Source organism: Lampetra fluviatilis, chromosome 12 (genome assembly GCF_964198595.1).
Source record: "Lampetra fluviatilis chromosome 12, kcLamFluv1.1, whole genome shotgun sequence".
NCBI lineage: Eukaryota > Metazoa > Chordata > Hyperoartia > Petromyzontiformes > Petromyzontidae > Lampetra > Lampetra fluviatilis.
In genome coordinates this window covers 4673799-4696260 of record NC_136286.1, presented here as the reverse complement: position 1 = coordinate 4696260, position 22462 = coordinate 4673799, and the positions used below count along the sequence as shown (strand labels likewise).

Here is a 22462-nt window from a genome sequence, read left to right as displayed (position 1 = left end):
ATAATTGGGCTGGATGCCATTTCTCAGTGTTCTAGAAAGCACCTCTCTCGGGGTCCCTTTCCTTGCGGTCCTCATCTGGAGTGCTGCTGTCCGAGCCTTTCCTTCGCCCGTTGCGTGCCGTGCCACGCAGCTGCAAAGACTTGGCACCTGGAGCAGGGGCTCCACTCTGTCCGCGTGTGAAGTGGCCCTGCAAGCATTAAACACGTGGCTTTCAGGAGACCGCGTCTGCAGCAAGACTGAAGGTTTATTTCTAAAAGGTACAACAAACAGATTTAAAGCTTTCGTGACTGCAGGGATTCATCTTCTTGGTTCTTTCGGTCATTCAGACTCTGTATTCTCGACAGACCTGTTCTCCACCTGAGGACGGCTGCTTGCGTTGTGGCCGAAACGTCGTGAGAATTATTTTATTATGTTTTATTTTTATTATTTTATTATTTCCATTCTACATGACTTTACCGAAAGAACCAAGACGATACAACAAACAGCATATACTCTGCAACACCACAATGCAAACGCCAACAAGGATGAGGAATGATTGGCAATAGAGAATATTTATATAAGAATGGACAAAAATTCAAAGATAGCGTTGAGAATGTATCATTAAACGTCAAACCATGCATATTACAATACAATGGAGTATATTGTGTGATATTACAAAATATATTACGATTGTGTTTGATACCATTCGTTAATTTATTCATGACTGTTAAATGAAATACATTTTTAAATCAGCAAAAAGTATACAGTATGTTTATATAGGATTCGCTGAGATATGTTCGATTAAGCCTAATATATATTGAACTTCCTCTTGGTTTTCTTGGTTATACAGTATAGTTATTTGCAATATATCACCATCATTAGTGTGCTACACCGACAATAACAAGCCACGTAACTTTTTTTATTCGAGCATTCTCTTTTTAAATAAAAAAAAACTTTTCTAGAATACAATATTTGACAAGGTATTTGGTTGGGTGGTTAATATCTGTGAATGCAGTACGACTGATTATGGACGAATACCCCCCCATTAAAAACACAGATCACCCATAGCCACCCGAATGCATTTAGCTGCTCCATTTAAGCTAAATGAATAAAATAAAGACCGTCTTCACAATGCATTGTGAACATTCTAATAATGTTCAAACCAGCATGTGTCCCCTGAAAACAATAACCCTTTTCATAATGACCGGTAAGGAGCAGACTTCAGGGGTAATAAGAGCACAGCATCTCACTCTCTTGCAGTTTATTATTAGCTGTGCTGACGATTGATGGCACATCAAAGCCTCCTCCAGCATTCACACGACTTCCATGTCGATTATCAGTGCCCCATAAAGCACAGTTTTTCTTACTCTACATAAAAGCCACTCCCCTGCATGTTTTCAAGATTAAAATTAGGATTTTTAAATGCATTGCAGGATGTGGAAAATGGCAGCACCAAATGAGACAACTTGTCTGAAAAATTTAGAACAAATTAACCGTAAAGTGAAAAAGTATTGGAAACGTCCTTATCCGACCTTCGCATCGGGCTACCAAAAATTCCAACCTCAAACCGCATGAGGGCAAGCCATGTTCTCAGAAGCTTTCTGATCCCACAAAGCCACCCAACCCTGTTGTTAAGGCATGCAGTCAATGTGTGTGTGTGTGCCCAGCCTCAGGGTAAAATGAGGTTTCAACTCTGTTCCAACAACATTTCAAGCAGGTGGGCAGGAATTGTTTCATGTTATTGTCCATTTTTAAATACATGTGGCCCTTTCTTAGTCTTACATGACATGCCTTTGTCAACTATTTATAATCAAACAACTAATTTCAGTTAGAAATTGATGTGAAGTAAATTATCATTAATTGAACATATCACAATCTCAATAATATTACATTCAAGAAGTTTTAAAAAATATACCATCATAATTGAACAATCTAACAATCCAAAATAATGAATGGCATGGCACAAAATGAATAAACGGACTTAAGGTGCCAAGGCTAACTTTCTGTGGAGTTAAATTCCAACACTTGCTGTAAATGATGAGAACATCCTTCACAACCAGAAAATGTGTACAAACAATAATACAGCTAAACATTTTGCTCTGCTGAGCTGGTGGTTTAGACAAGGCTGAGCATTGTGGAGAAAAAAAATAGCTAAATAGATAAGCAGACAATGTCTCCTTCATATATCTGTCTCTCCTGATAAAAAAACCGATCTTAACACAACCCATCAAACACACAACCTTCTGGGAGTAAATGATTTCAACAGTATTTATTCAGTATACGCAAACTCTGGACACTATATGTCGAAATCAGAAAAAGATTGAAAAATACATTGTCTGCTCATCTATACTGATGTTTGTCGGCACACCTTTGTACAGCTGTGGAGTGCAACAAGACTCACGTGCACATTTGTAACCGTGCCCCCGTTGCTTCCATTGCCGCTGGTGCTGCCGCTGCCACTGTTGCTCTGGCTGGCACATGAGCGACGGCGTGAAGTGATGCCCACATTCTCCCCCTTAAGCAACGAGTGCACTACGTCATCCAGAAAGGTCATCTGGACCAATGCAGGGTCCACGTTCTGAGGCTCCAGCACCTGGAATCCAACCAGCAGTACAGATGATGCCAAAACAAAGAAACTGCAGCAATTCCCAAGGTAAATTTGGGAAATTTTGGTGTTCAATAACAGGAAGCATTTTTTTTACCTTCATAATATTACCACATCATGACATTTTTTATGAAAGTAAACGATGGTTCTAAAGATATTTGTAGTTTAAAAAAATTTGACATTTCATAAATACAGCCACAACTAAATATTGTAGCTGGTGCAAAAAATTAAACTGTTTTTGGCAATAAAAGACACAAGGTATGAAAAAGGGTTCCCACCTGGTCAGTCATGACGATCATAGTGCGGCTAAAGAGGTCGTGGTGAGTAATGATGGCGGTAAACCACTGGGTGGCCGAGTCTTGACGATATACACGAACCCTGTAGCCGTTAAGCGAATAAGGACCTGGTAGAAAAAATACATTGCATGAGAATCCCATTATACAAGATTCCATGATGAGATTGAGCAACAATTCTAGAAATATTGATTCATGGCACAAGAAAACTAATTTAATAATGCTTCGTGGAAGTTATCAAACTGAAAACGCACGAGGTCACCAATAACAGTGGAATTATAAATGATGCACAAACAACATTTCACTCACATTTGTCAATAATACTGCCATAAAAAGAAAAGAAACTTCGTACAATAGGCGATGTTTTGGCCCACAGTCCTTCATAGCACATAGATCTGGTCTTGAAAAATAACTTTTAGGCCTCCTTTTCTATTTTTAAGGCAGCGTTATTGACGAATGTGTTGAGTTTTTGTTATTTGTGCTCGTGTACTACTGCCAACACAGTTAAACATTTTTTTATATAATGAACAAACTTTACAAAATTACTCTGACGCTTAGGCCCAATTTAATTATATTCTGATGAGACTTGCCAGTGAACAATAAAACTAAAATAAAACTGGAACATGAACACAAGGGAAAACTGCTTCTCCCTCCCAATGCTGAGAAATCTGGCAGGAAATGTTTTGTTAATGGGTGTCAAGCAAAGGAAAACACAGCAAGTTGAGTCAGCCCTGCCTTCCTGTCACGTCAGCAACAAACAGGATTGGGCGAGGACGTTAGCACATTTTATATGTTGCATTAAATGCTCTGCAATCACACAGTGTTTAGATTCACCGTGATGCTGGAGAACTGTACCATGCATAAATATCTCCTGGACCTTCTGCTCCTTGATCCAGTCCTTCACTTCGTCGAGGAGTTCAGGCTGCCCCTCTAGTAGAGAGGGAGGGCTATCACCCTCTTTCTGCTGTCGGGAACAATATAAGAATATACAAAGTTACTCACCAATTCCATCATCAGTAGTACAACAAACACAAGAGGATATTGCATTACACACAATATTATTTTCAAACCAAATAATGAAATGTACATAATTGATGAAAGAATGTATAATCGACTCAGTGCTGAAATTCACATTGTTAATATACAGTGAATACAATAAAAAAATGCATGGAATATACCAGGCTATTTCTGGTGTAGGACAATCAGTTTCAAAGACAATGCATCTAGTATCAGGGCATGTTTTGCCACAAGTCTGCATGGTTAATGGAGAATTGAGGCCTTGCGAAAGGTTTATATTTGGTGTTTGAACATCTTAACACCTGTTTCATAATTTTGGTTACTGGCAAAAATACCCCATAGATATTGTACCATATTATTCATTCATAGAGTTATAGTATGACAATTATATGAATTCATAATCAACGTTTTTGGGTTAGATCGCGTTGATTATGAATAATATTGGTCGCGAAAGCCTACGTGTTAAACTCGAATTATATGAATTACATAACATAATTTTTTTAATCAATTTTCTAATTCTCTGCAGTACTGGATGTACACTCAAATATGATTCCATCACAAAGCCCACGTGAAAATGTCCAACTGCATAGGTTTGGAAAATCAAAGGGATTGATCTCATCCCCACATCACCACAGCATGTTAAACATCGTTCTAAATATGTACTCTTGGGGGAATAAAGAGAGCATTCGTCGGTTACTTCATGAACAGTTGGCTAAATTTAAGTTTTACACGCGCACGCTTTTCATAGATACAAAATCCTTCTAACTTAAAATCACCTTTTGGATCAAATAAATATTTACACAAAACTCATCTTGTTAAAATTAACAGCACAAGGTGTGCATTTTGATTGCTTGTGTTGTGGTTATTGCAAACATGATGCCTTGTATAAAGTTGTCAGTTTTTGTACCAGTTGAAAGGGTAAAAACCTATTACTATATTTTGCCACTGGTAAAGGAGATGTCTCAGTGTAAATGCTTACCCCGAGCTCTCAATACTCTGATAGTGCACTGTTTTTGAGTTGTACGCCTTGTGGCGTCATCTGGTCCAACACTAATGGAGACTAGGCTCTAAGAAAAGCTGTCTCGGGTGTGGACCAATCAACTTCAAGGACAGTGCATATCATTATCATTATTAGAGTTGTTTATTTTTGTTTGCATTTTGACTGCTTGTGTTGTGGTTATTGCAAACGTGATGCCTTGTATAAAGGTGTCAGTTTTTGTACCAGTTGAAAGGGTAAAAAGCTATTACTACAAACCAGATATATTACGACAATATTGACTCTCAAAGAAAGTAGACCTAAGCAGGACATACTGCTGGAAGAAAAGGTTGCTTGGTGTAAGAGATGGTCACGGATTGGTAGCCAAAAAGGGAAAACACTGCCCAAGAGGGTGGCCACTGCCCAAGAGGCTTTTGTCCAGCAGCAAACAAGATAAAACAAGATAATGGTCAATGAAGAAGCTAACTTAGAGCATGATTTTAGATATAAGGTCAATTGATTGCTTATCAAACACAATAATGCACTGTTTATTCCAAAAATGTACACATGTACAATAACATCCAGACCTTTGTTGACATCAGTTTAGGAAATGCGATTGTTTACTTACAATACAGTACAGCAAAGGCTATGGACCTGTGGAATGAGCTTCTAACAATACATTTTAAAAAAATACGCTTAATGGGAAATATAAACAAATGTTAATCACAACTGGATGACTAAGGCTAACATTTTCCAGAGATGCCGTAGGCAGTCAGTAAGGTATGCAAACACAAGATAAGCAAACAAAAAGAAATGACTAAGCGATGTGGCTTTACTCAATAGGGCCACAGACTGCCAATATAACAGGTTCATAGATTCCCAAGCTGTAAAGTTTGTCGTTAAGCAAAGACACTCCATCAGTTATCACTGTGCAGATATACGTGCGTACGTGTCTGTCTATGTGTCTCCGCTTCTGTGTTTAATCTCTCTCTTAAATTTAGCAATCTTTGGAAGAACATCATCAACCAGGTAGGGTATTGACTGTGATGTTAGCCGACCATCTGTATTGTATTGCATTATATTTCTAAGTTTACTAGGTTTTGTTTTCTCTTTCATTTGTACCTGATTATGATTGATTGTGTTGCAATCGAAACATCGTATGCTATTATTTAATTTATTATTTTCTCTTTCTACGTGACTTTACCGAAAGAACCAAAGAGTAATTCCTGCAGTCACGAAAGCGGCAAATCAAGTTAGATATATGGGAGTTGTAAATTAATTATGTATCTAGGGGTGGTAACGTAGGTGTAGTTGATTGTGCAAAGCACTCTGGAACCAGGCAATTCGATTTTATTTCTAGCCACAGATAACATCATCAGTACGAAGTGATATTAACAGGTCATAGTCCCTCCCCTTTCACCAAGCCTCACTGACCCGCATGGTGAAGTATGGGTCAAAGAACTCCCGTGACTGACGCGGTGTGGGGGAGGCATTTATACAGCACTAGATTCACAAAGGATATAAATAACAGTATTGTACAACTTTATCATAGGGTTCATAACTTGTTTTGTGTGTAGGTTAGGCCAAAATCGTTATGTGGCCTTACCCAACATTTATGAATCATAACATTGGTTGTGAAAACCTACCGGGTTCCGTTTATTTGATTTAAGAGCGTTCCTTATTTCTTTTGTTACAATAAAAATGAACCAAAAAGACGAGGTGAAAATATATAAGCATACTTCCAGTGTAAATGAAAATGGCAATTATTTCAATGACTAGATATATTTTAAAAGAGAGGAAAAAAACACGTGAATGTGGGCTTTAAGAAGTGTGGTGACGATGCACACTGCTGGCAGGGCTAGACGGAAACATGCAATCAATGTGGCAACGGAGCAGCGGGGGATGGGTGGGTTACAGGGTCTTTAGAGTTCACCACAAAACCAACATGTGTTTTGTAAGAAATTGAATGGAACTTAAGCTAAGTACTGTAGTCACAAACCCTGCGTGTTAACGGCGAGGCAAAAGTACACGACATGAATGGTGGCCCAGAGTCAACCAAAAAATATTTGGCACCCCCAAAATACAGCAAGTCTCAGAGGTACTACTACTAGTAAACAGGTAGGATTAAAAAACAAATGTGTAACGTGTTGAAAAATCCATCAATAAGGTAAAATGTATCAGAATACAGTAGTTTCATTCGTGGAAATCTGGTCGACAAGGTTAATGCCTACCTAACAGTAACCTGTGACCAAATATTCCAGAATGTCCCGATTGTCAGATCTTGGAAGCAAGGTGGTGCCTTGTTAATTATTAAATGGGTGACAACCATGCACAAATAGGTTGCCAAAAAGCTGTACTGCACTTTATTTCCTCCGACATCTAAGCTTTCCCTACTGGCACTAAACCAGTGTTGTAACGCATGGTCAGACAATACACACGATTCGCAACGTCTGGGGGACCCTCATCCAGCAGTGGAATGGCCAAGGGCTGTATAATGTGCATGTACTTAACAGTATATGAATACATTTTGACTTAAAACCTCTTTTCTCTCCGCCTGATGAAGACCGCTTGTGTTGCGATCGAAACGTCGTGGGTTTATTGCTTTTCATATTTTCTATTTATTCCATTTTTTAATCTTTTATTTTCTATCTACGTGACTTGACCGAAAGAACCAATAATAGTATATGAATAAGGTGATTCTTTATTCCAATTTATTTTTGCTTCAGTGCTGTAATTTATTTTTTCTTGACTAAAAACATTTTTAAAGAAAGTTTTATTATAATTAGCTTTTCAACACTTCATTTAATATATCTTTCTCATTTGTCATGCATGGCACATTGAGACATTCTTAAAAGGTCCCCAAGTACAAATTATTTATTACGGTATTTTATTTACTTATTTTGCTGTTCTAATATTGATGACCCAGATCACTCTTGTACAATGGAACAATCCTGGGTCTCTTGAGTTTTCATTAGGTTAGAACAAAATACATTTGAAACTATGCACTGTACAGCATACAAACCACGCTACCAACAGTAATACAGTGGGCAAACACACGGTAAATTGTGTTGCGAGACAACTACACACGACTACACGAGGGCAGTCGTGCTTACCATGCTACGAGATGCCATATTGCGAGACATTGCAGTGTCTATTAAGACGTTAAATCTGATACGATTTGTTATCAAGGCAGTGAGCCGACACTTAATTAAGAGATGTGTTTCTCCTGGGAATGTGTATGGGAGCCCATCTCTTTTGATCACGAACAACCAATTTTCAAAAATGGCACACACATTGCCTTTCCAACAAAAAAAAACACACACGGCCTGCGTCATTATACTTCTAGGTATCTGCCTTCCGAGAAGTTGAAACATACGGGAAAATATTTCATTTGTTCTGCTTGCCATGCTGGCTATAATTTTATACCTCGTGCTCTGGAGATTTATTTTAAGAGAAGCCTTCCTGGAAGCACTTATCCTACAAAGCCAATTGCAGTACAGGTTCGGTCCATTTCCATCTCGACAACTAAAGAGTGCTTTGTTTTGCAGCGTGTATAACGAAACATGGAAAAAATAGAGGTGAACATACAACTGCAACACTGCACGGTATCGCACACAGGACGATATTTTAAAATTAAGTGTGCCAATGCTGCTTTTGCTGTGGAATTTCTACCGATGCTGCTGGCCGAGGGGTGAGTAATGCCCATTCCATGTTTGAGACCAGGCACAAAGGGACAATGATTTTTTGACTTACTATACAGTATTCGTGTACAGAACCAAATATTCCGCACAGTATCACGGTGTACACAGTACAGTAATAGACACAGTACCCTAACATTCCCCTTATGCCCCAACGTGGGAGGCCACTGTTTATATCGTACAATCTGCAAAAACAGCACATTTGACCGCAATTGCTATCCGTGGTGGAAGTAAAGATGGCATCACCACCGATGTTATCAAATATTAATCCCGCATCATCATCTTAACCATCCACGGTTTTGAGAACCAACGTTATTGAAACATAGTGATGATGCATCATATAACACTTGTAATGAATTAACATTTGCTTTGCAAAGTCATACTTGTCCTCGGAGGTATTTTTACTAATCCATCCCACGACGTGGGCAGAGTACAAAGTTCATCTCCCGTGTGGTTGCTGACCTCCTTTGGTGCAATACCACGTCCAGGCTGGCAGTCTCCGCAGTATAATGTGGAACTGGTGATGGAAATGCTTGACAACTAATATAAAAAATGTTTAGCTTTGTCATCTATGATCAGTCGCCGAGATGGTTGTGGCCGCGGCAGCAGTGAAAAGTGACGTCGGCAGCGATGACGACCGATCATTATATTCCGGCCATCGCCATCATCATCATCATCTTTTCCGTGAAATCATGGATAACTGAAAGGTCAATTTGCGGATAATGTAGAGATTCACAGATCAGCCAGACTCCACGGAAAGTTAGGAGTTTCAGATAATAGCCATTTCACTCTATTCTCTAATGCAGTTTGAAGCACCAAAGTAAATGGACTGCTCTATATGTATGCAGTAACGTAGTGAGAATTTAAGCACTATATAAATGCAAATATCTATCCATTATATAACCCTGTGTTGCATACGGAAAACAAACAGGGATACCCAACCCCTATTTGAGTGTTGCTGTATGACTCATCGTGTATTATAACATCTTTGGTGTTGCAGATGTACATTTACAAAATAACGTTGTCAGATTTCGAATATCTCGATTCAAACCTTCTTAATAACTACACAATGCCGTTCAGTACGTTATTGTACAACATGTCTCGAATACCTTACATGCCATTCAGCTGCAAAATCCAGGGTGATGACTTGCACACACCTCTGGCTATGTTCATGCAAATAAGTGCACTGTACTTTAATGCATTATCCCCCAGTTATGTTGGGTGGGTTTGTTTTGCTCAGCCACTGTATGTGAGTGATGGGCCCGAGGTCTTCTGATGACAACACACCGGCCAGTTCTCCCTCCCTAGTCCTCGAACCCCTGTGACCCAGCCACTCCATCATCCATATTTCAGGTCTGCAATAAAAGGAGGGCAGCCTGGAGGGATCTGCAGGCATTTGACCGTGAAGGTCAGAGACGTGGAAAGAATTACACCCAGGCTGTCATTTCTTTACACGTGACAGGCTAGACAGGGAGAATGAGTGCATTAATCACTAAGAATCTGTAGAGAGCCAAAGAAAGGAATTAGATTACTGCTTGCGGGAGTTAGGTGGGGTTGAAGCGTGGTGGGGGTGTTTGCAGACCTTTCTCTAAAGCCGTGACGTTACTTTTCATTGCAGGGCCACCTATGGCGGTTTGACTAATAAGAGACAGACATGAGGAAATTGGCTGTCATAGCATTACAGATTGCGAAACGAGAAAAAAGGGATGCAAAACAAAGGGCATAACGAATGGCTGAATTCACAGACAATGATGGTGCCAAGAGAAACGGCCCATATCTCTAACCATAGCCAATAGTGAGTGAACACTGTGAGCTCTATGTAGACTCTACAGCTCACAGAATTACACACATCTACAGTACAAACACATGGCGAGACGAGCAGGTCATATTGGCACGAACCTTCCGGGACATTGGATGTTTGCAAACGCGTTTCCATCTGAACTCACAGGACATCGTAAGAGCGATTTTCCCATTTGAGAGCAGGACATCTGTGAAAAATAGATTAATATCTCATCGGATCCTCCAGCCTAAATACAGATTCGGATTCTGCATTGGATGCAGTTAATACTGCTCTGAGCCAGTTGTGAAAATTCCACATTCCTTTGGCGGGGGGCGAGTCTATACGAATGACAACCACTGTTTGACTTACAAAGTGTTACTTATTGTGTCAGCCTCAGAGGGATGATGAGCCGAATCCACCACCAACCATTTGCGATTTGAATTCCAATTGTGAGACACTCAACGCCAGGACTGTATTAATCTGTATTGTTGAGTGTTTAACTGTTCATTGGCAAGACTGCAGATGCACAAGGGCATTAGCCAACAGTACAGTAGTCATTAAAAAGGATGTAAAACACACTTTAAGACATGCACCTTAAACATTATTTAGACCCTTTCATCATCAATCCACCGCTGGATGAAGGCCAAACAATGTAAATACAAAATATAGAACACATATTAAACACATCCAATAAAATATTATTTTAATCTTAAAGCTATTTATTTATGCAGTTTATTTATCGCACACTTACATTTACTGTCTCGTTTGGCCATCGAATAATAAAGATCAAAAAGTTCCGAACTGCCAGAACACATTCTTATTCCAGAAGCATATGAACAAAACGTATGGGAGAACGGATGTTATTCTGTTATTCTATTATGCTATGTCCTCCTATGCCACCCCCACCTTCACCAACCCTCACTGACCACCGTAATCAAAGTTGCACGTCGATTAACCCCCCACCTCGAAACGGAAGCCGTTATCCAGCAGTAGTAAAACGACAAAGGCGCTGCTGTACATGTACACATGCAAACAAGGGTTCAAGTGCGTGTATTCGTGGTGCAAAGAGGAGCAAACAGCACAGAATGTTCTCCAACTTCCAACACGGGGGACGACGACGACACACAACAAACGCAAGCCGTTGTGTGTGGGTTTGCAGCTGTGAACAGCAGCGGTAACAATGTCCCCGACTGTTTGTGAAGTCGCCAGCGGTCTCGTGACCACGAGTCACACGGACCTCTCTACCCCGTGCCGGGCAACGAGAGGGGATTTAACGTTGTTTTTTTTGTAACGCGGTTAAAGTGTGTAACTATATGACTATAGTACATACAATAACACTATCGGGGGGGGGGCAGCGTGAATGTGTCCTTGCCTATGCTTTAAATCGCCTTTAATGTTTAATGAAACGAAAACGACGTCATGAAACATTTGAAAAAAAGCAGTAGTTTTTGGCTCTCCCATCGCCACAACTCGTCACATAAATGTGGCTGCATAACCGAGAAAGAAAATCAAAGTACGATAACACACATGCAACACGGCACACGATGGAACTCTTGTGTGGAAGATGATGGGGGGCTTTAAATAGACATGGTATTTCCCCGACACCACTTTCCCGAACAGCTGTCATATTTGGCAACAACACAAACAGGAACACACGTCTCTGTTGCTGCTGCTGCTACCCATCCTGTTTGGCTTTGCAAATAATCTCACAAGACCACCACTTGTTATTACAGAAACCCACAACCGCAGTGCTAACACAAATGTGAATGTATTTTCAAAATACAAGCGAGTACTGCAGCGATAAAGTATTAAGGGATAAAGCGTGCATCTTACAAACGACAACACCATTCAGAGGACTCTTAGGATGGTCATCTTATGCCGCAGAAAAAAAATGCTTAAGGACTTTAAAACGTATGAACATCCCCAGATACAGTAAATAAGAATTACAGCTGCCAAGGCCTCATTAAAAACATCCCATCTGTCATTGATGACAATGAAGAGAGAATATGTGCTGTACGCTGTCGTACTGTCGATCGTACAAACAGAATGACACAGTGCTCCATTTTCTGAGAGTAATGAAACCTGTGTGTATTTAACATGTGCCTCTTAATAAAGTGACGATTCAATAATATGATGAGAAATTGTAGTTGTTCCAATGGCATCAATTCAAGATAATATGAGTCAGTGTGACCACTTTGGATAATCCTCATAAAACCAGTCAAATTCCTGTGCAATGTATCATTAACCGCAGTATACTAACAGACTGGCAGTATTTTCAATCTGCAAACATGTGTAGCATTTACTGATGACACTCACAAATGTCAACAATAGATTGTGGCAAAGCAGTTGATTTCCTTTTCAAAGTCACTCCATCACATCATACATTGGAACTGTAGTTCATCATAATCGCAGAGGTGTACAGAATGAACGCAATACACCAAATCGCTTACTGTAGTGGTGACAATTTCAATCAGTTTTTTTTATTTTTGCCTTCCGTTTTCATAAAGTACTTTACAAGGTTTAAACAAAAACGAGGTATTTTAAACACAGCTAAACAAACTATAAATATGAAAATGGCAGGCCATCCAATTGTCGTTATGTGGTAATGTATGCAAATTGTCTTGCGTGGGCCATGGCTACACTTATTTTCTTAGATAACTGCCAAGGCATTGTTATCTGGCATTAAATTTGTTCCAGCTTCCACATGTGGGTCAGATCGACTTTGCAATACATGCAATGCCTAGATACAAGCATGCCCTGCCCAACAAGTTAAACTAACTCCAGTATATTTAAATACATTATTTGTTGATTCTGCATTGGCGCAGTGGTGCACAGGCACGATTAACAATCAAAAACACTCACATTCGTCAATAACACTACCAAATGTTAGGTGACATTTCAGGCAATGAACCCCCCTCCTTCATAGCACATTTACTACAATGAGCCAAGAATATCTGTGTGTCCCGCACGTGACATCACTCCACGTCGACCAGCCCCCCTCAATCATGAACAGGTTATGTCCTCCACATGGACCCCCCCCCCCATTAATAATCATGAGTGGGTGACGTCACTCCGCATGGAGAACCCCCCCCCCTCATTAATAATCATGAGCAGGTGACGTCTTCCAAATAGACACCTCCCCCCATTAATAATAATTAGCGCGTGACGTCACTCCACATGGGGGGGCGAGGCGCCTCCTCCCCTCACGTCACGCGATCTCCATAACGCTATTGAGACATAGAAGTAAAAAGGATGTCATGATGAACAAGGGATTATAACCTTTAAATTAAATAAGTCTGTGTCACCACGGCCTTACAAATTCCACACAAATTGATGCAATGAATATCACGTCGCGGTCTGCTTTTCACTTGCAAGTTTCAGATTCACTGCAATACACCCATCCTTGGACGGGCAAAAGGCTAGTAAAAGAAGCAGCGCCAATGCGGTTTTATGTGCAATGAAGGGTCATTGCCCAAAACGTCACCCAGTACAATAACATTCTTCACGTACAACATTCCGACAGCAAAGTTTGTCGAGCTACAATGAAACAAATATAGCACATTTGTTTCAGCTTGACGATACTTTTTGTATTCATAAACAGTTTTTTTAAGTTGTTGCAGCTCAGTTAGAGAAAGTTTAATCTTGTAATTTAAAAAGGTTACAATCTTCAAGTGCTCTACTTTAAATAAGATACAATCTGTAAGCACATAACCAAAATTGTGTAAATATTACAATGCAGATACATGCATTGGATGCTTTCTGGGCTGTCTGACAAAGTGACATAAGGACATTCATGTATAACTTGGTATTCGTTTTACATATTCTGTAGCACTACACTATATTAACCTTTCAAATATAAGTGTAAAAAAAACACTGCAGTCGTGTTCTTAGATGACACTTTGACATCATTGTATTTGATGGATAAATGAAAATAATTTATCATATTACTGCAGTGTATTTATGTTTTTGTTCACAGCTTAATCATTTATAGGTTTTTGGAAATCTGCCCTTCGTTTCGAGTACAACGCCAGTGTCCCAGCACCCGTACAAACTATAGTCACACTACATGACGTGCCAAGCCCCTTAGCTAGTCCATTTGCTTTGCTGGCCTCCCCCCATGGACATACTAAATACCAGTTGTTATGGCAGAGCTCTGGGTGGAATCTGGCCTACATCCAGCCTACTCTGGTTCAAAGTTTCACTGAAATACGACCCATCCACATGTCTCACAGGATGTTCACATCAGCACTGTCCTTTAAAAAAAAGAGACGGCAGAGAATTTTCACCACTCGCTAAACCATTAAGTGCTTTTTGACATCCTTTCTGCAGCCAGCATTAAATATTTCATACGGTAGATACTGTCCAATAATGAAAACGCTAAATAAAAAAATAAAAACTGTACATTACAGTGATAAATTACAGTAGTCATTCATAGTATACATTTCAAACAACGAGACCATGCAATTTAAGTAGCTTTACCTTGGATAAATTTTTAAACAATGTTCGGTGCACGCACAATAGTGATCTTTTGTATCGAATTACCAAACTATAATTGAAAGCAAAAAACATACTTGAACTGGAATCAAACGTTTCACAAACACCCAAGAAGATATTGTCAACGTCCCACAAGTACTTGTAAATAAATCAACACCAAGAAGAAACATTTACACTCCTAGTATATTTAGCATTCTCAAATGACTCGAATGAGGCCTGACACTAAATTCGTCCTTGTACCAGCATCCTATGATAAACATGACCTGTCAGGCAGCAAATCTTTGTTATCAGCTACACTCTAAACACTTTGTTTAAAATAGGACTCGTGCTATGCATGGCTGATTAAACACAAGAAATTATGACTCCATCAGAAAAACATTCCAACAAAGTCGCATGTCTGGATGTGTTGCACAATGTAATAACTTTAGAGTGTACGTGCACCATTATATACACGTGCGCACATTCATGGAAAAGCTCAAAAGCGTCATAAAATTCAGCCTATTAAATGCACATGCATTGTTCATTGGGTTCCAAACCGAACGGCATGAAAAATGCCAAAGCGATGTGATTTAGCCATGAGTTAATTTAGACTAAAATTGTAATCTACTACTTGTCTTTTTGTCGATTAATCAGGCCCCTTTAAACATGGCGGCCACCCTTACACCCTTACTATCTGAAGGCAGGAAACCCCATACAAGCCCAGCGTGATGTAGCTAAAGATATTTTTTGGGTCTTTCGGTAAAGTCATGTAGATAACGATGTTAATGCCGTTTCCAAGCCCCACCAATCAGATGATACCCCCCCACAACTATTGATATGCAATTTAATTAGTTGAACAATTGAACCAATAATCGGGTAGCATGATGAATTACTTAAATAATTGATATCCCAGCTTTAAACATTCAATACAGTTTTGCAGATCTGTGTGATTATTACACATCAATGATAATATAGAGAAAGAGTACAATATATTTCATCAAGAAGAGGTTCACAATGTGCTGCAAATTAATATTAGATGATTTCTGGTGACATCGTCAAATTATGGATTTTTGTAAAAGCTGTTGTGATCTTGTACTTTTTACTGCAGGAATTTATATTCAGTTTATTTCGGGAAAGTCACGTAGATAGAAAAATATAAATTATTAACATGAGCTGCCCCGCCCATGCTGCTGACACACTTGGGCTACGCCCATCTCTAAACCTTTAAAAACAGTTTGCCTTTAGAGGCTAACCCCCCCTTTTTCCTGATGACGACCGCGTGTGTTGCGATCGAAACGTCGTGGTTTTTATTTTCATTTCAATTGTATTATTTTAATGTTATTTTATTCAGGTTAGAATCAGGCTACAGTCTACATTATAGACTGCCAGTACGGCCACTCAGTTTAACAACCATTGCTACAGTCTACATCATACACTGCCTATACGCTCACCAGCTTAAAAACCAGGCTACAGTATACATTATAGACTGCCAGTACACTCAGCGAGGTTAAGAACCAGGCTACAGTCTACATTATAGACTGCCAGTACACTCATCAAACTTAATAACCAGGCTACAGTCTACAGCATAGACTGCCAGTACACTCAGCAAGGTTAAGAACCAGGCTACAGTCTACATTATAGACTGCCAGTACACTCATCAAACTTAATAACCAGGCTACAGTCTACATTCGTGTTTTATTATTATTATTACATTTTTATTATTTGTATTCACTTTATTTGTATTAAAAAATTATATCTACGTGACTTGACTGAAAAAAACCAAGAATATCTTGTACTTTACCACGGTGCAACAGAGTACTGCACCACAGGAGAAGATATTCAACATTATTGGACTTGTAAAGTAAAAACCATTGTAATATAACTGTAGTATTCCATCACATCCCCACATTCACCATGGAGATATGAAATATTTGAATTTTAGCTTTATTCTTGGTAAGTAATAATTGGACAGGAATGCATTTCCCAAGCATTGCCAGTGTGAGATGGCCTGGCAGCAATCATGCAGTTGTGGCAAGTAAATGTCACAGCTCATATTTAGCTTGTCACAAAAAAAACACCCTATTCACAGCCAAAAAGCCTTTAAATACAGTGTAGTAATATGTCAGTTCCATAGAGACAAGGCTTTTCAAGAATCCAACATAGCTCGCTCGCATTTTCAAACAAAAAACGCATTCTGACATTGTATGACGCTTTAATATACCGTATATATTTTATCATTGTGCAAGTTAGTAACATTTTGGCGACGTACTTGATGAATGAAATAACGTTTAAAACGTAATTACTGTAGAATGATACGTCAAGAAAAACAACCTCAGGTTTAGATTGTGACAGTGACACGGGCATAACCAACAAAGCCATTCCACATGTCAAAATTTCTATCACTTGGCTGAATAATCCTTGTAATCTAGCAGTCAACTAAAAAGGCTGAGCACAAAGTTTCGTCGTTGCATTCTACAGCAATGAAATAAAAAGGCAAAAATTTGACATTTTAAAAACACATTTGACAAGATATATTTACCGAAAATGGCCTGATTGACTCCTCGTTTTCAATGAAGGCTCGGGTGTGATCGCTGAAAAACTCCAACGGGATCACGCCTTTCAGCCCAACCTTATCCACAAGTGGTTTGAAAGTCTGCAAATAAAAAGACAAGCATTTCATTATTTTCGGTGGCAAAATTCCATGGGGTTGTGAAAAGATGCAGCATTTGACCTTAAACGACTCGGATCACATTCGCTAATGTTAATGATAATGTTTTTATTGATTTGCATGAGATTAGATATGCACGAACACGTGAGAATTGTATGACCCACATTCCACACAGGCTCAGCATACGACAAAAGGGTAAACACCTCCGGTGGATCACATTTCTCAAGGCTGATTGTAATGTAGTCGCTACGTGACAATGTTATTGCAGTGTTTTTTTACTACAATAGTGTACTGTACAGTATATATCCACAATTAATTTACGTAATCTGAAACAATGAAATATTGCATGAGTGCAGCATCGACAGAACATTTGCAATACAGTCCTAAAACACAACACTATCAACCAAAACCCATATAAAGGGCCTTGATGTCAGATTATGAATAACAAAGGAAGTCCTCCTTTACCACGTGTTCACACAACACGTTTTCGCTACAACCAGTCCCTCCAGAAAAACGCGATTATACGATCGCAAGATTTCACGCAAAATCAGCCAAAGTCCGCATATTTATGCGGGGGCCGCGTTTTTTCAAATACGCCGCACTTTCGCCGCATAAATTGCAGATTTCCGCGCGCAAAATATGCGGGCTTGCATGATTTCATAATCCCCGCATTTTCGTTGCAAAAAGTCACATATATCTTAGCAGAAAGTTGAAAAATGTTGCGTTTACTTCACACAAGCGCAGCCATTTCCCCTGTTGCCATGGGAACGTTATGAAGTGACGTCACTCATTACGCGACATCATTGAAAAGCTGCAAACCCGCGATGCCAATGAAACTATGATGAAGCCCGCAAATCTTTCTCATTTGCCAACAAACATAAGCGCAAAAGACCGCGCAAAGCAGTTCCCCAGTGTGTTACATGACAGTGGGGGCAAATTATTTTGCATAGCTACCTCTGTAAAACAGGAAGCACACATTTTATTTTTTAATATTTTATTTATTCATTTTTACAGAAGTTGTAGCATATTCATTTTGTAAAGCTACAGAACTTGTTCGACTCAATGTTTTGTAAGTTTGAGCCATCTGTTTGTTAAGGTCTGAAATAAAACAAGATGAGAACTTAAATATTCCCAGCACTTTCTGTGATGTAGTATGCTTGCTTATCATAGGAAGTAATAAGAAATGACTCTTTACATTAAAGTAGTAGCCTAGTGAATAGGGTGTTGGGGGAATCACTTTTTTTTCTCTTTTTCATCAAACCGCAGTTTTTGCAAGTTCCCGCAATTTTTGCAAGTTCCCGCAATTTAATCGCATAAAATTGCATAAATATCCCGCATATTCCATCGCATTTTTTAAGAAAACGTGCCGCATAATCAACGATTTTTGCCCGCAACAATCACCAAAAAACTCCGCGTTTTTCTGGAGGGACTGTACAACGTGGTTGTTCCATGAGGGTACAGTTGTTGCGCAACGCGGAACGTGCACCGTTATAACGCGGTTTCTGAGTGGTCGGTGACGTACTTTCTTGACCTGTACGGCGAAGTGGTATGCTACAGTACGCGTAATGATACAGTCACGCGGTCACGTACCCTCGGTTTTTTGTCCCGCCACCTTACTGTGTGTGCGTACATCGTATATCGCCTAACTTTATTGTTACATTATTTCCAAGGGAATTGTTTTCACTTAACGTGCCACTTTTCAGGAACACATCTATCGTGTTAAACGAGGATTCACTTTTTTAACATTCGTTTTCTTGTAAACACGAGAATCATACTGGTTTCGTAAAGCAGGTGCTATGAAGCAACAACTGAAAAAACAAATCCTTCACAATATCCTTCCTGCAGTCAGAAAAGCATGTGTGGCGTTCGTGGTTGCATCATTCACAAGCGCTCCTTTTTGCACTATTACGAAGCCAATATGGTTAGATAATGCACCCAAAGATGGAGTAGCAGTGAAAATGTTTCCGGCGTTCTGTGGGAACGGCACAGTGGCAGACATCCATCTTTCAGAAACCAGTTTTCTCTTTTCAGAGTATAGAAAAACTACTTAGTGCTCAGCACTCCCAACCACCAACAGCCACATTTACCAAATTGTGCTAAAACAAAACATGTATTGTCTAAAAAGAGATATGGTTATCTTCCTCAAGAAATAATTCATGCATTTGCATTATAAATGACCATGAGTCAAGCTCTACTTGTTCACAATTGCCACTACATAGCCACTGATATATCCTGAGTCATCACTGCAGGGTTGCATTAAGTGAATATGCCTAATGGATTTTGCTGGTTCTTTAAACAAATCGAAATGCAGCATTGCACTCTAATACAAGTACGTAAAAACCAGCTCCTTCACTGTGATATTTATGAGTGGTGGCTCTGCGGTGAGTGAACTCTACTATGAATTCGGCAACCTGAGTTCAATTATTGGACATGGCCAACATCAGTGGAAAGTTATACCCCTTCACCAACCCACACCGACAAGTCTGGTGACGTATGGTCAAAACAACCACATGAGACTAACATGGTGTGGAGAGTCCTTCATACCTCTTTGATATAATAAAGAGCTGTAATTTATATCGCAATATGGTTATACGTATACTGTAGTACAGTGATTTCATTTACACAACACTACCAAGTATTGTGCAATATAAAAAACACGATGTTTAGTGTGTAGAAGTTTGACACAATTACTATATTATTGCTAACACAAAATAGTTTTAAATTGTCAAGCAAGGCAACATTATCCGGCAGCTCACTGACGCTACAGTATAAAACCACCACGGTATAAATACACTGTGTTTATGGTTTCCGGAATATCCATCCTAAAGAAGAAAAAGACAAAATCAAAGGTTAGCTCCATTATTTTATCAAGATTGTACTATACTGTATGTGGACCACATGTATTCTGCCATAATGTGCCATTTCCTTTCCTCCAAAAGTCAGAAACCAGAAGCAAAGCCTCGGTGGCTGGCTACACATACGTGATGAGAATCATACATCGTTCCCTTCCTCCACCACAAAACTGCCCTTTACTCACTTACATTTTGTGTCACTGTCTCGCAAAACCTTGGCTTTAAACTTCCCCAATGGTTTACCTAATCTCTTACAGTTGTACGGTTCCACAAATAATACACATCCCGTGTATTGTTTAAGTGTACTCCCCATGACATATATCCTGTGTGCAGAAATGTTAACGTTATCTGGCTTCATATTTTCTTGGTTCTTTCGGTAAAGTCACATGACTTTACCGAAAGAACCAAGAATATGAATCCCTACAGTCACGAAAGCCTTAAATCAAAAATTATCTGGCTTATTTTATGGAATAAGAATCATTTGATACACAAAACTATAAATGCACCATTAACCATCCCAGTGCGTCCGACACCGTGATACTGAATGAGCATTTCCCCCCCTTATCAAGACCGACGAGTCATTTCCATCCGAATGAGTGTCCTAATCTGGCCGACACATAACGATCCCCAAGTAACAAACCAAAAAAAAGAGCCATTTCGTGATTTAACGCATGATTATCTACATCTCTGGTTAATGCACTGTTAATGTCCAATATCGCACAACACCCTTAGCAACTGTGTTATGCACACTGACGAGACAACGCCTACACCACTTAAAATCCTGTACACACTGTGTATCACATACCCCAGATGCATCACCGTTCATAATAAGCACCATCCTCGCTCAAACATCATTTGACGGTAACCCTGGAACAGATTTTGATGACATACCCAGTCAACGAATGATGGGCGATTTACAAAAATCATCATAAGATGTGAATCGCTATTTAAACTCAAAGTTACAGATGCGCATCAAACGTCTGTGCTGTAACAACAATGTGGCCACTATATTAAGATTCGCCTCCTTTATCTCCATTTTCCTACCCCTCTTTTCTCTTCTCTCTCTCGCTCTCTCACTCACCCCCCCTCTCTCTGGCACATGTGCACGCAATTATAGACCTCCATTTCATGGACACAATCTTTCCTCTGACCTCTTCCCCCAACCCCCGTGGAGTTTCCCAGAACTGTTTATCAGACACGTTTTTTTCGGCCAGCCACTGCCACATCAAACTCGAAAGAGACCCGAGCAGCAGAGAGATGGCGAGAGAGCAGCCAGAGAGGAGAGAGCCGTGACAATTTCATTGGCTTTGGACCAAAACCCCACCAACAACACGATTTCCGAGGAGGAAAAACGAAGAGCGGTCACTGAACGATACACTATTTGGGGCATCTGACATGCGTCGTTACCATGCGGGTAAAACATGGCAACAGAATGTGTTGTGGGAGTGACTGAATAAGCGTTCATGGGGATTATCTTGACCGCAGTTTCTTCATCCCGGTAAAGCCTTTGCTGTCCAGCATTTGAAGCGCTGTGTTCAGCTTAAGAGAGCAACCTACACGTGTACAGTAATATAGCTCGCGTAATTTAAAACACATAAACAAAGGAGAGATATTAGAGGAAACGCAGTGAATACAAATCAACATTTGAATGCCCTTGGCACGCGTACTGTAAAAAGGAACTAACATCCCTCGAGGGGGTTTTTCCACATCCCCATTCAAATACTGCATACAAGCAAACTATTACCGTGCCCCGGATTTTAATAATTAGCTACACGGGTAGCAAGTGAATATGAAACAGCTATGGCAAATGCAACAGCGATTTGGTCAAACTGAAGCCCTGCATGATTGTGCATTCAGTGCGTGTAACAAAGCAACCATGTCAACACCTGCTAAGGGTGGGGGGATGGCGTCAGGACCACTGACTGCATCAAGCTCCCTGGGAGATAAACAGGGCCCCTATTACAATTCATTCTCAGCGGGTAAACAAGACGCAATTAGGTTAAATGTTTCCCACTGTACAACAGTTCTAACGAAGAACAATGCACCAACGTAAACCAACGAAGGGTACGGTTTGCAATTAACACCATGTAGTGTTGTATTAACGGTACATTTGTGTACTGC

General features: G+C 39.8%; 1 protein-coding gene across 8 annotated transcripts in view; it reads right to left on the bottom strand.

Annotated features, from left to right (window-relative positions):
- Positions 1-22462, bottom strand: part of LOC144935073 (putative JmjC domain-containing histone demethylation protein 2C) — a 131371-nt gene that overhangs the window by 16441 nt on the left and 92468 nt on the right. For 6 of the 8 annotated variants that reach the window (XM_078861421.1, XM_078861425.1, XM_078861424.1 and 3 more), the window contains 5 exons: positions 17361-17474; positions 3712-3841; positions 2863-2987; positions 2381-2572; positions 43-187 (listed from right to left, as the gene is read on the bottom strand). In XM_078861421.1, the coding sequence (XP_078717547.1) occupies positions 43-187; positions 2381-2572; positions 2863-2987; positions 3712-3841; positions 17361-17474 (706 nt within the window). The remainder of the gene's footprint in view (positions 1-42; positions 188-2380; positions 2573-2862; positions 2988-3711; positions 3842-17360; positions 17475-22462) is intronic. The other 2 variants (XM_078861423.1, XM_078861422.1) reach the window with 2 other exon arrangements.